The 12,343-nt window shown below is 34.6% G+C and overlaps 2 protein-coding genes across 6 annotated transcripts in view; one reads left to right on the top strand and one right to left on the bottom strand.

Moving 5' to 3' along the window:
- Nucleotides 1-5,855, bottom strand: part of iffo2b (intermediate filament family orphan 2b) — a 39,875-nt gene extending 34,020 nt beyond the window's left edge. For 2 of the 5 annotated variants that reach the window (XM_016240815.1, XM_016240817.1), the window contains exon 1: nt 5,404-5,855. In XM_016240815.1, coding sequence (XP_016096301.1) covers nt 5,404-5,511 — 108 coding nt within the window. In that variant the 5' untranslated portion in view covers nt 5,512-5,855. The remainder of the gene's footprint in view (nt 1-5,403) is intronic. The other 3 variants (XM_016240816.1, XM_016240818.1, XM_016240819.1) reach the window with 2 other exon arrangements.
- Nucleotides 5,856-9,289: 3,434 nt separating this feature from the next.
- LOC107557387 (mRNA turnover protein 4 homolog) lies at nt 9,290-11,922 on the top strand. Its single transcript, XM_016240794.1, has 7 exons — nt 9,290-9,370; nt 9,689-9,747; nt 10,098-10,201; nt 10,305-10,386; nt 10,498-10,565; nt 10,754-10,905; nt 11,828-11,922. Exons 1-7 carry the CDS (start codon nt 9,343-9,345, stop codon nt 11,920-11,922), a joined length of 588 nt encoding a protein of 195 aa, XP_016096280.1. The 5' UTR covers nt 9,290-9,342.
- The last annotated feature ends 421 nt before the right edge of the window (nt 11,923-12,343 follow it).

The raw sequence follows: 12,343 nt of genomic DNA, 5'->3' as shown, positions 1-12,343 counted from the left end.
AAAAAAAAACATTCTGAGTCTAACCACAAACTTTTGAATGGTAGTGCATATACCCAGTTATCATGATAAAAAATTAAAAATAAAAAAACATATGATTTTACAGCATTTTTAAATTAAATTTTGTGTAAAAATGGCAGGTCAATAAAATAAATAAATAAATAACAGTAAAATTTTAATCATTTCCAGTTCATTCCAGTACGCCAAGTCAAACACATTGCATTGTGGGATAGTGGATCTATACCGCACATTTCAGCAAATGCAGTATAGGTTATCAGGGATTTCATGCTTAAGACTGTACATACTGTATACTGCAGAGACAGTAAGAGCAACATGTCAGCATACTTAATATCTCTCTTAAGAAAGAGGTTAATTAATGTTTTCCTAAAGAAGTCGTGACAGAACATTGCACCAGACTGCAATAAATCAACACATACACACATGTACCAGTATCCCGACTGCTGTTTATCACACACACACACACACACACACACAAAACCCATCAATCTGTGCTCTCGCTCCAGCAGGCTGTTGGCTGTTCAGAAGCGAGGCGGCTGTAGATGCACTAGTTAAAGCCACAAACACCACAGCAGTAATACAGTCAGTTCACTTTCTAACAGGCCCCATGAGTTCTTCATTGCAGCACTGATGATAAAGAAACCTGTGTTTTAGTGGTGGAGCAGCGGAAGAGCAATATTTTTGAAGTTTCTAGGAAATCAATGATCTTCACAAACTCAGCGGCTTTGACTAATCGTTGCATATGGATTTTCAAGCACCGCTCTGTCAGTGCAAAGACACTAACATCTTATTTTTCTTAATGGTGCAAGATTGTGACCATTTCATCCAACAAGCACATGGAATTTAATTTTTTATGCTTTTTGCTTATGTTTCAGCAAAAACAAAAAGTGCTTGCAAACAAGTATAAATATGAGCACTAATATTGCTCATACTTTGAGCTAGATTTGAACAAAGCCCGAACACTAAGTATTCAACCTAGTAGGGTTATTATAGTCAACTAAAAATAAAACCATTTAATCATTTTTAAAAAATCATTATTTAAAGTAAGAATTAAAAAAAAGAATAAAAAGAAACTAATTCCACAATGTATTCAAACATGATGCTCTGGAACTGTAAAATTATTAAAATTATTATAATTTTTTTTAATGATCAAATTTAACTACATAATATGCCTTTAATTAATCAAATTACACTGAAAAAAATTGGTGGTGAAACAATTTTCACTCAGAAATTGCAAGTAAGTTTCACAAATAATTACAAAGTAATTTACAAAATAATAAATTACAAACATAATTTAAAAAATAAAATAAAACAAAACATTTTAACTTCCTGGGTTTTATTTTATTTAATGAATGAACGAATGAATTTCATCTTTACCTTCAAAATTATTAAAATGAATGAATTAATTGAATTAGGTTAAAATTATGTAAAACAAAAACTCAGTATTAAACATGAATGTTTGAAGTAGAGAGACCAAAACAGTATTTTCTTGTAAAACGTACTACAATAATCTTTTGGAAGTTGTTTTACAACTTCAAAAAGATTCAAAATAACTGCATGCACCAATACTGTCTGAGAAAAATTGTCATTTAAATATAAAGAAATACTCCTTTAGATTTAAAGTTAATACACATATACTTGATACATACAGATATTAAGATCCCAAACTTTGGATATCTTGGGAGCTGTTTTTTTTTACATGTGTGAGCATTATAGCTTTTTATTTATTAGCTGATTAATTATTATAAGCTTTTTATTATAAGCTGATTAATTATTTGTTAAGCCTTCAACGTGAAGAATTTGTTGGGGCCAATAGAAGCGAACGGACATGTAGGAGCTGCAATTTCCAAACGCATGAGCGAATGATATGTGTGTGATGTAATGCACACCAGTGATTCACATGCAATAAAAACTGTAGTCAGCACTAAAGACCAGCGTGGGGGTCAGATTTCTCCAGCAGGAAGAAAAGCGTACATGCACAATATGAATGCTGCAACCTGTGAACATGGGCGGTGAAATCAACACACACTGCTTATATGTCAGAAAGCACACATGCATCGTCATCTGTCATCATGCATCATCATTCACAGTTATCGATTAATGCGCTAATAAGCGTGTTCTACTTGTTAGCTATATATCCTAATTTTGCACTTAGAAGGAACAATTATTTAGATGCAATACTATAATTAACATGGAATGGAATGATCAAACTAATGAATCTGAGTGTCATTAACTAACATTCCTCTAAGTGTCATAGAGACGAAGCCACTGAAGCTATTAGCTATAATGGACATGCAATCCGACAGCATTAACAATTACATTTATGTTTCGAGTTTATTGCCATTATTTGACAGTTCACATGAGTATCGGGATACATTTTAGTATGAATTTAGGGTGTAAACAACTATTTATGGGCTTTTTAGTCTGCCAATTGCAATTGCTTAGAAACATAATTGCACACCTTTTCAGAATTTATAAACAAATCGTACAGGATTTTATGCATCAAGGTTTAATACTACTTAGTATTTTCTCTCACAATTCTAACTTTTTCTGAGAAAAAACTCAGAATTGCAAAATATAAACTCAGAATTCCAAGATAGAATTGTGAGATATGAACTTAGATTTGTGAGATATAAACTCACAATTCTAAGAAAAAAAATCTGAATTATAAATTTGCAATTGCGAGAAAAAGTTAGAATTGTGAGAATAAAGTTGCAATTACCTTTTACTTGTTTTTTTTTTTTTTCTGGGGCAAAAACAAACAAAAAAACAAAAAAAAAACTGAACTGTGAGACATAAACTTAGCATTCGGAGTCAGAATTGTGAGATGTAAAATCAGGAAAAAGAAAAAAAGAATTGCGAGATATAAATGCATTATTGTGAGATGTAAACTGAGATGAACTGCATGCGAGAAAAAATCTTTTATCCTGTGGAGGAAACAGGCTTCCATAGTTTCCACTATAGCCTATACTAGACTTTTATACCTATAGACTCTCTTAAGTTTGACTTAGTAACTTCGTTTATGGTTGGTAAACTTCCTGTAGACCATACAAAAGAAATTCTAACAAAGAAAACAAAGATATTGGCCTATTTCATATCCGAACTTGTCCGAGACTCATTTGAAGTTCCTGTGTGATGTCATGATGTCATAACTGATGGCGATCTCAGACAAAGAAAGGCCCACAATGTTAAAATGAGCTTCTGAATCACCCACAGGATGACCAGGATGTGATATATACACGCTTGCTTCCTCTTTCCTCGCCTTCATTTTGTGCTCATTGTTGTGGCTTTTCTGAAGGGTAAGGAAACAGTATTTACTAGTGAGTCAGCACATGTCTGGGCAAAAGGGTAGCTTGATCACACACACACACACACACACACACACATTCACGCGGCTCCTCTGGTGCCTCAGTGTTTGAAGTCATTCAGAAGTTATGCATTAATAAAACCCATTCAACATCCTTAAGAAATCTCATTCACAAAGACTGATCCATAAGGCTGGAAATCAGTCATCGTGTCTGTGTCACATTCTAGTCCAAAATCATGAAAATGATATTTTGCAAAGGAAACTAAATAAAATAAAATAAATTAAATGGAGCACTGTTTTTCAGGACAATTAAGCACATTTTACCCTCAAATTTTCACTACTGTAAATTTTTCAGTCCCATTCATATTATTGCATCCTGAAGTTTTACTTTTACTGTTCCATGTATTTCAATTATGATATTCATTACTGTAATACAGTATTTTTTACTGTACAATTATCTTAAACAATACTGTTGCACAAATACGTTTTTATTTAAATCAGCATAAAATAAAATATTTTTTAAATTTAAATCAGCATGAATTAAAAGAAGTGCCACAAATAATAGCATTATTTATAAATACTTTTAATCATAAATCATTTTGTTTGTATTACAGCAATGAGACACACACACACACACACACACACACACATTCACGCGGCTCCTCTGGTGCCTCAGTGTTTGAAGTCATTCAGAAGTTATGCATTAATAAAACCCATTCAACATCCTTAAGAAAACTCATTCAGAAAGGCTGATCCATAAGGCTGGAAATCAGTCATCATGTCTGTGTCACATTCTAGTCCAAAATCATGAAAATGATATTTTGCAAAGGAAACTAAATAAAATAAAATAAATTAAATGGAGCACTGTTTTTCAGGACAATTAAGCACATTTTACCCTCAAATTTTCAGTCCCATTCATATTATTGCATCCTGAAGTTTTACTTTTACTGTTCCATGTATTTCAATTATGATATTCATTACTGTAATACAGTATTTTTTACTGTACAATTATCTTAAACAATACTGTTGCACAAATACGTTTTTATTTAAATCAGCATAAAATAAAATATTTTTTAAATTTAAATCAGCATGAATTAAAAGAAGTGCCACAAATAATAGCATTATTTATAAATACTTTTAATCATAAATCATTTTGTTTGTATTACAGCAATGAGATTTTGGGGTAAAATATGCAATATTGTCATGAAAATCATGTCATAACGGAAAAAAAATAATAATAATAATGTACCAAGTGAATGAAGTGAATGAAACAAATAACTTAATCATTGGGCAACTGTGATAAAAAGCTTCTCGTATCGTATTTCTGAAGACAGCTGCAAAATTTGAAGGAGGACTTCAGCTGCTGAGCAATACAAGAAAAAATTGGTATATTTAGAGGTGACTCTATATAATAGTGATCACTGCTTCCCTGCATTTCATCATACATATCCTTAATGAACATGCTAATGAAGAAGCATTTCCCATGCAAGCACACCAACATTCCCAAAAGCTCAAATGTTCATTTGGCCTGTATGGACGGTTTCCAGCTGTGCTGCATGCAAAACTGGGCCCTTCAATATTTGCTGTTTGCCTGCCAAGGTATTCTGCTGCAATGAATCAGTCCAGCACCGAAATGTTGACCAGGCTCATTTTCAGGCCTACAGAGCTGCATGAAGAACAAATCAAGGCATGATAAAACAGTAGCCTACTCACTTTCTCTTGTACTCATCCCGCTCCCGTTTGACTTTGGCCAGAACGTTATACAAGGCTCTCAGTTCTGGGGTGATGGTGTCGATTTGGACCCCAACCCCGTCCGGATGGGTCCAGGTGACCCCGGGCCCCTGGACAGTCTTCACGCGCTCTCCGTGTCTCAAAATATGCGTAAAACTCCAGATGGTGCCTGGAAGTCTGGATTCCAGAGAGTCCGTCTGGACAGCGACTTCACGCGTGAAGGTGAAGCCCGTGTGCCTCGGCTGACTGGAGGCTTGCTTCAGCTGGCTCTCCAGAAGTTTGTTCCTTCTCTCCAGCTCATGGACTTTGGCGAGGAAGCAGCGGAACCTCAGATTGAGGGTCTTGAGAACATGGATGTTGGATCCCAGGTCGTTGCGCAGCGCTCTGGGAACCGTGTCCGACGGCGCGCCGCTCACCACACCGCCCAAAAAACCTTCTCCAAACAACAACGAGCTCATGGTTTCATACAAAAATAGATATCGGTGAGCTTTAATGACTTAAATTCAGAGCTGGTGTGTCCATGCAGTCTTCTTCTCATGCGTAAAAAAACCCCTAAGTATCATCAGTTGATTAGAAACAAGCAATGCAATCATTATCTGTCTATCATTCCAGGACGCATCATGTTCTCCATGGAAACGAGCAGGAATAACGGGTCAGCTCATTTCTGAAAGTCCGGGACATCTGGAGAACTGCGACTCATCTCGGTGATCGTGAAGTCCAAACTCTCCGATCACACTGATATTGTTCTCACAGTCTCTTCCGCTGGACTCGAGCTACTGTGCCGGCGCGACGGGATCGAGTTTCATACTCCTAAAAGAGGGAGATCCGCAGCGCAGTGAGCGCACTCTCCGCCCCCGACACGCCGCCCCGGGACGCGGAGAAGCAGGAGGGAGGGAGTGCAGGAATATGGCAACATCGCCCCCTCAAACAAACTCCAGCACGTTTTATTTCTTCAAACTGCAAGAGTGGATTATTATAATCTGATTTTAAAGACCCGCTGCCATACAAGCGCTTTAAAACTACTAACCGATCAATACAAATAAAAATAACAACCATACAAGAGGCTCCAGGATATTTGATCAATGTTTAACAATGAATGCATTAATTATTAAAGGTTGATCAAATATATTATTCAATATTTTATCGAAATAAATGCAACTTATATGATTTCAGTGTTAACTAAGTATAGCCAAATAATTTATTATTAATTATATTAATATTGATCAAATATACTATTTGATTTTTTTTATCTAAATATATACAATTTATACCTTATTAACGATTCATTATTAATTATGTAACTATTAATAGCCCATATGAATTAATATTTTATCTAAATATATACCGTTTATATTTGAGCAATGTTTCATAATTAATTATTTAATTATTAATAACATTATTTTGACAAAATATGTTGATATTTGATCAATTTTATAATTAATTATTTAACTATTAATATTGCTAAAATATATTACTTAATATTGTATCTAAATATATACAATTTATACTTTATCAATGTTTAAAATAGCTATTAATAATTTACAAATATTTTACATATGATTTATTGTTTAGCTAAATATATAAAATTTATATTTATTCATGTTTAATATTTCATCTTTGAATTGTTAATTATATTGATATTGATAAATATATTATTAAATATATTTGTCTGCAAATAGATTTTTTATTACATTTTTATTTATTCTTGTATTACATTTTGATTTAAGATCTATCTATCTATCCATCCATCCATCCATCCATCCATCCATCCATCCATCTAACTAACCATCCATCCATCCATCCATCCATCCATCCATCTAACTAACCATCCATCTAACTAACCATCCATCCATCCATCCATCCATCCATCCATCCATCCATCCATCCATCCATCCATCTATCTATCTATCTATCTATCTATCTATCTATCTATCTATCTATCTATCCATCCATCCATCCATCTATCTATCTATCATTTTCAATTATATATTTAGCAGACGTGTTATTATTTGAGTTATATATTTATATTGTAACACTGCTTTCTGACAGCAACAAATTCACAAGTTTTGCACATTGCAAAAAACATAACCATCTCACTGAATACAAATCTGTGACTAATTCAGACACATAGGTCAGAGTTGAAAGGTTCATACCTCAGTTAATATTAATGACGGGCATTAAATGTGAAAGTGAGAGCAAGCTCATTAGAAAATTCATAAATTAAACCTGTAAGGAAGGATTATTTTCACTTTTACATGTTGCGGCAACACAGAGTTTGAGTGTTTGCATTTCACCAAAAGACTGATGAATAGAATCAGACATTACACAAGCATCTACACCTTAAACCTGCCCTGGCTTGAAGTCTGTTTAAGCGCTCTGCACATATGCACAAAACACACCCAAGGATTTCTGAGGATCATGTGTAATTTTTGCAATGTTTGATTCATTTTGTCCATCAAAGTTTTTGGGAGTGCAGTCATGTCTGCTACAAATCCTTTCATTCAAATGTTAAGTGCCCATGTGAATCCCTCTGTTCTCATACAAATCTATAACAAAAAGGCAGTTCCTCTAATGAGTTTTAGCTGTCTGGGAAAAGAGGTCTTGTTAGGGAGAATTGAAATGATCGGTTCTGGTCATTTTCTGCACTGTTTATGTTGTGTTGTGACTAGTGAGTGATGTGAAAAATACAAAGAAATTGTACTTATTTGAAATATGTTATTATTAATATTAATAATTCATATATTACTATAATTCATATTATTTATATACTGTACCAACATTGCTTATTTAAAATCAAAGTATATAGTCAAAAAGCCATATTTACGTAAGTGAAATTAAAAAGTTTGTATTTTATTTAATTCGCTTCAAAGGCCAGATGATATATAAAGTACAGCACTTGAGTGGAAATAAATACTCAAAATAATACTTAAGAATAGTAAAGTGAAACGCCTGGTTGGCATTCACTGGAAAAGTATACATGGTCCATCTCTGTCTCTCTGGATTAAAGAATTGTCTTCTCGTTTAGCAATGGAAAGACTAACTTACTCAAACAAACAAAAAATGCACATATTTTAAAAGATCTGGGACTGAACGTTTTCTTAGATCAGAATGAACTGACTCTTGAGTAATACCAAATAATGTGATCATATGACAGTTGACTGTGAACTGTGTTTATGGCACATTTTAACATATTTTGAGTTTTTCATGGGTAATTAATTACATATGCTGAACTGTAATTTTCTTAATGTATTTTACAATAATGGCCCCTGTTTTTGGTAGTGCTATGTGTAAAGGTTTCTTATGGCTCTTATGTCGGGCGGGTGTTCTTTGGTTGGAGTTTGGTTACTGTTACAGAATATACTGTATGTCATTCCTTTTCTTAATGTTTGGAATCAATAAAAAGCATCTAAACAAAGAATAGTAAAGTGCAATTAATCAAGTCCTTGACTGTGTGTTTAATTTGTTAAGTTCTGTTTATTTGTTGATAGTTACTATGTAAGCTAGTTGCTATATATTTTTTAATATACTTTTAACATATATTTTGTGTTCAATAAGGTGTTTATTGACAAAATGTGGCAAATTGACAAAATAAGGTGTTTTTACACTTTGCATAATGATAAAAATTGCATACTGTAAAAACAAGAAAAACTTTAAAATCTTTAATAAAATAAAATAAACGTGTGTATCTTAGAATATCATGAGAATAAAAGAGAGTTACAGAAGTAGTTCACTTCATTTACTCACCCTCCACTTGTTCAAAAACCTGGATACGTTTCTTTCTTCTGTTGAACACAAAAGAAGATATTTAGAAAAATGTTACTTATCCGAACAGTTGATGAGCACCATTGAGGAAAAAAAAAAATACTATGGAAGTCAAAGGTGCCCATCAACTGTTCGGATGCAAAATATCTTCTTTTGTGTTCAACAGAAGAAATAAACTCATACAGGTTTGGAACAAGTGGAGGGTGAGTAAATGATGACAGCATTTTCATAAGTATAAATCTACTCATATTAATAGTGCGTGTCTTTAATAATACCACAGTTATGCAGCGCCTCCTGCTGATTTACAATAGAACTGATTATAGTTTTCCTTGAGAGGAATGAACAAATCCATTTCTGGCTTATGAATATTAATAACCCCACGCATAGAGTTCGTCCAGTGATCTAATTAATATTCATGAGCACCAGCGAACACCACTAGGCGGCGGTGTGCTTCCTCACAGTTTGTGAAGCGCTCTGAGCTCATCAGGCGAAGAAGAAAACACCGAGCCCACCACAACGTGAGAGCCATGCCGAAATCTAAGAGGGACAAGAAAGGTATTCATTTAATGATTTAATTTGTTTTTATCACTTATTATTACTCAGTTTTACACGGCGTACATTAAAATGGCTCGAGCTTAGTTCGCTAGGTTAGTTAAAAAGAGGAACCTGTCAGAGATTTTAAACGTATTTACATTTTAATAGACGCAGTGCTGAAATAAAATCACGTTTGTTACTTGCTGCTCTGACTTTAGTGTATGTGGTTAAACTGTAAAAGTGCCATTTATTAATGTTATTGAAGCAGTTGGGTGTGTTAGAATTTGCTAATGTTTTTTTGTGCTATCATTAATAATATATTTTTTTATATATATATAGTTTCTTTAACCAAAACAACCAAGAAGGGGTTGGAAGCCAAGCAAAACCTGATTGAAGAGGTTAGTGTGACTTTTTATTGCTATTTTGGGTGACTGACACTACAAGCATATACCATGGTAATAACATGATATTCTTTGAAGTACTTAGCAGCACTGGAGCTGATATGAGCAAAACCTGATGATCATGTTCTCCAGCATGATTTGAGATGCTCTATGAAACAAGAAAATCTGCTAATCTGTTTTACATTCAGTTTTTCTTAGTGACATAAAGAGATATATTCCCTCTTGATGAGATCTATTTGTTTAGTATTTTGAATTGCTTATTTACAGACCTAAATTAGATATGTAATACCATAAACAATAGTTTTATGATCAATTAAAATATCTCTTTCCATTTCTCACCCTCTCAGCTGCGGAAATGCGCAGACATCTACAGATACGTGTTTGTGTTCTCAGTAGAAAACATGAGAAACAACAAACTAAAAGACATCAGGACGGCCTGGAAACACAGCCGGTACACACACACACACACTCCGTGATGCTTTTGATTTACTGTTTTAATGCGTTATTTTAGGATTTCTAAGAGATTAAGGTTGTATTTGGGTTTTGTGTTTCAGGTTCTTTTTCGGTAAGAACAAAGTCATGATGATCGCACTGGGTAAAGGACCGACAGACGAGTACAAAGATAATCTGCATAAAGTATGTTAGCGCAGGTCATTAATGATTTCATTGCTAATTTATGGAATTTTAAAAATGGCTAATTTTATGAATTTGATCAGCTACACTGGCTTACACTGGCTTGTTTTGCAGGTGAGCAAGTTTCTCAGAGGTGAAGTAGGTGTATTGTTCACAAACAAAACAAAAGATGAGGTTCAAGAGTAAGTTCATTTAAACAACATTCAGACCAATTAATATGCTTTGACAATCTTAAACCTATCCGTGATTAATTTCAGACTCGATGGACTGATATGTCCTTGTACGCTTGATTAACACAAGTGTCAACATCCTTGAATTCTAATAAAACCTAATGAATTCCTTTTTTTGTAAAAATGTGTTATTTCCACAGATATTTCAGTAACTTTAAAGAGGTGGATTACGCTCGAGCGGGAAACGTAGCAACCATGGCCATGACGCTGGATGAAGGTCCGCTGGAGCAGTTTCCACACTCGATGGAGCCTCAGCTCAGACAGCTGGGCCTCCCTACAGCGCTCAAGAAAGGTAAAGCATTAGTTAACATGAAGACTATTACACAAACCAGTTCACCCAACAATTAAAAATTGTTGAAAATGTACTCCCCCCTCAGGCCATCCAAGATGTAGATGAGTTTGTTTCTTCATCAGATTTGGAGACATGTAGCATTAAATCACTTGCAATGTATGTATGGATCCTCTGCAGTGAATGGGTGCCGTCAGAATGAGAGTCCAAACAGCTGATAAAAACATCACAATAATCCGCAAGTAATCCAGTCCCTCAATTAATGTCTTGCGAAATGAAAAGCTGCTGGTTTGTAAGAAACAAATCCATCATCAAGATGTTTTTAACTTCAAACCGTTGCTTCCTGCTAAATTACGAGTCCTCTATTCATAATATTGCATTCTCCAGTGAAAAAGTCGTCTCATGTGAATCAGGAGAGAAATCTGCACAGATCAAGCATCGTTTACAAGCAAAAAAAACGTCCAAAACAGCTCTAAACCAATATGTGGGTGGATGTTGATGTGAGAGACAACAGGGGATGGACTTTTTCACTGGAGGAAGCGTTATTATGGATTTTGGACTTGTATTTTAGCCGGAAGAGACTGTTTGAAGTTTAAAAACGTCTTGATGGATTTGTTTCTTAAAAACCAGCAGCTTTTCACTTCACAAGATATCAACCGATGGACTGGAGTGCTGTGGATTATTGTGATGTTTTTATCAGCTGTCTGGACTCTTATTCTGACGGCACCCATTCACTGCAGTAATGCTACATCTCTCCAAACATGTTGGATGGCCTTTTTAGCTAAATTTTATTTTTGGCTAAATTATTCCTTTAATATAACCATAGCTGCATCTGAAATTGTATTTTCAGAAGAGAAGTGTATTGTAAAATGTATTGGACAGAAAGTATTTTGCACTAACTAATGTATTATCAATCCATCTGCAGGTGTGGTGACATTGATAAAAGATTTTGAAGTGTGTAAAGAGGGAGACACACTCACACCTGAACAGGCTCGAATTCTGGTGAGTTTGTACCACTAATACACTGCAAAAACTCCTTTTCTTAATGAGTATTTTTTTAAAGTCGTAATAACTTAAAGGGGTCATAAGATGCGATTTCAATTTTTCCTTTCTCTTTGGAGTGTTACAAGCTCTTGGTGCATAAAGAAGATCTGTAAAGTTGCAAACACTAAAGTCTCAAATCCAAAGAGATATTCTTTATAAAAGTTAAGAGTCAGCCACGCCTACCTAAAACGCCTCGTTCTAACACGCCCCCACATATCTACGTCACGATGTGGGAAGATTTGCATAACGTCGCCCAAATGTTCACGCAAAGAAAGAAGGCGTAACTTTTATTCTCGCTGTAGTATTGTTGTTGACGCCGCCGCCATGTCGTGATTCAAGGCGCTGTGTGTTTCGTTGTGAAAGTGAAATTACTTTGTTTGGCCTTCCAAAAGAGGAC

This window comes from Sinocyclocheilus grahami, unplaced genomic scaffold (assembly GCF_001515645.1).
Source record: "Sinocyclocheilus grahami isolate Dianchi unplaced genomic scaffold, SAMN03320097.WGS_v1.1 scaffold601.1, whole genome shotgun sequence".
Taxonomy (NCBI): domain Eukaryota; kingdom Metazoa; phylum Chordata; class Actinopteri; order Cypriniformes; family Cyprinidae; genus Sinocyclocheilus; species Sinocyclocheilus grahami.
This window is presented reverse-complemented; position numbering and strand designations above follow the sequence as displayed.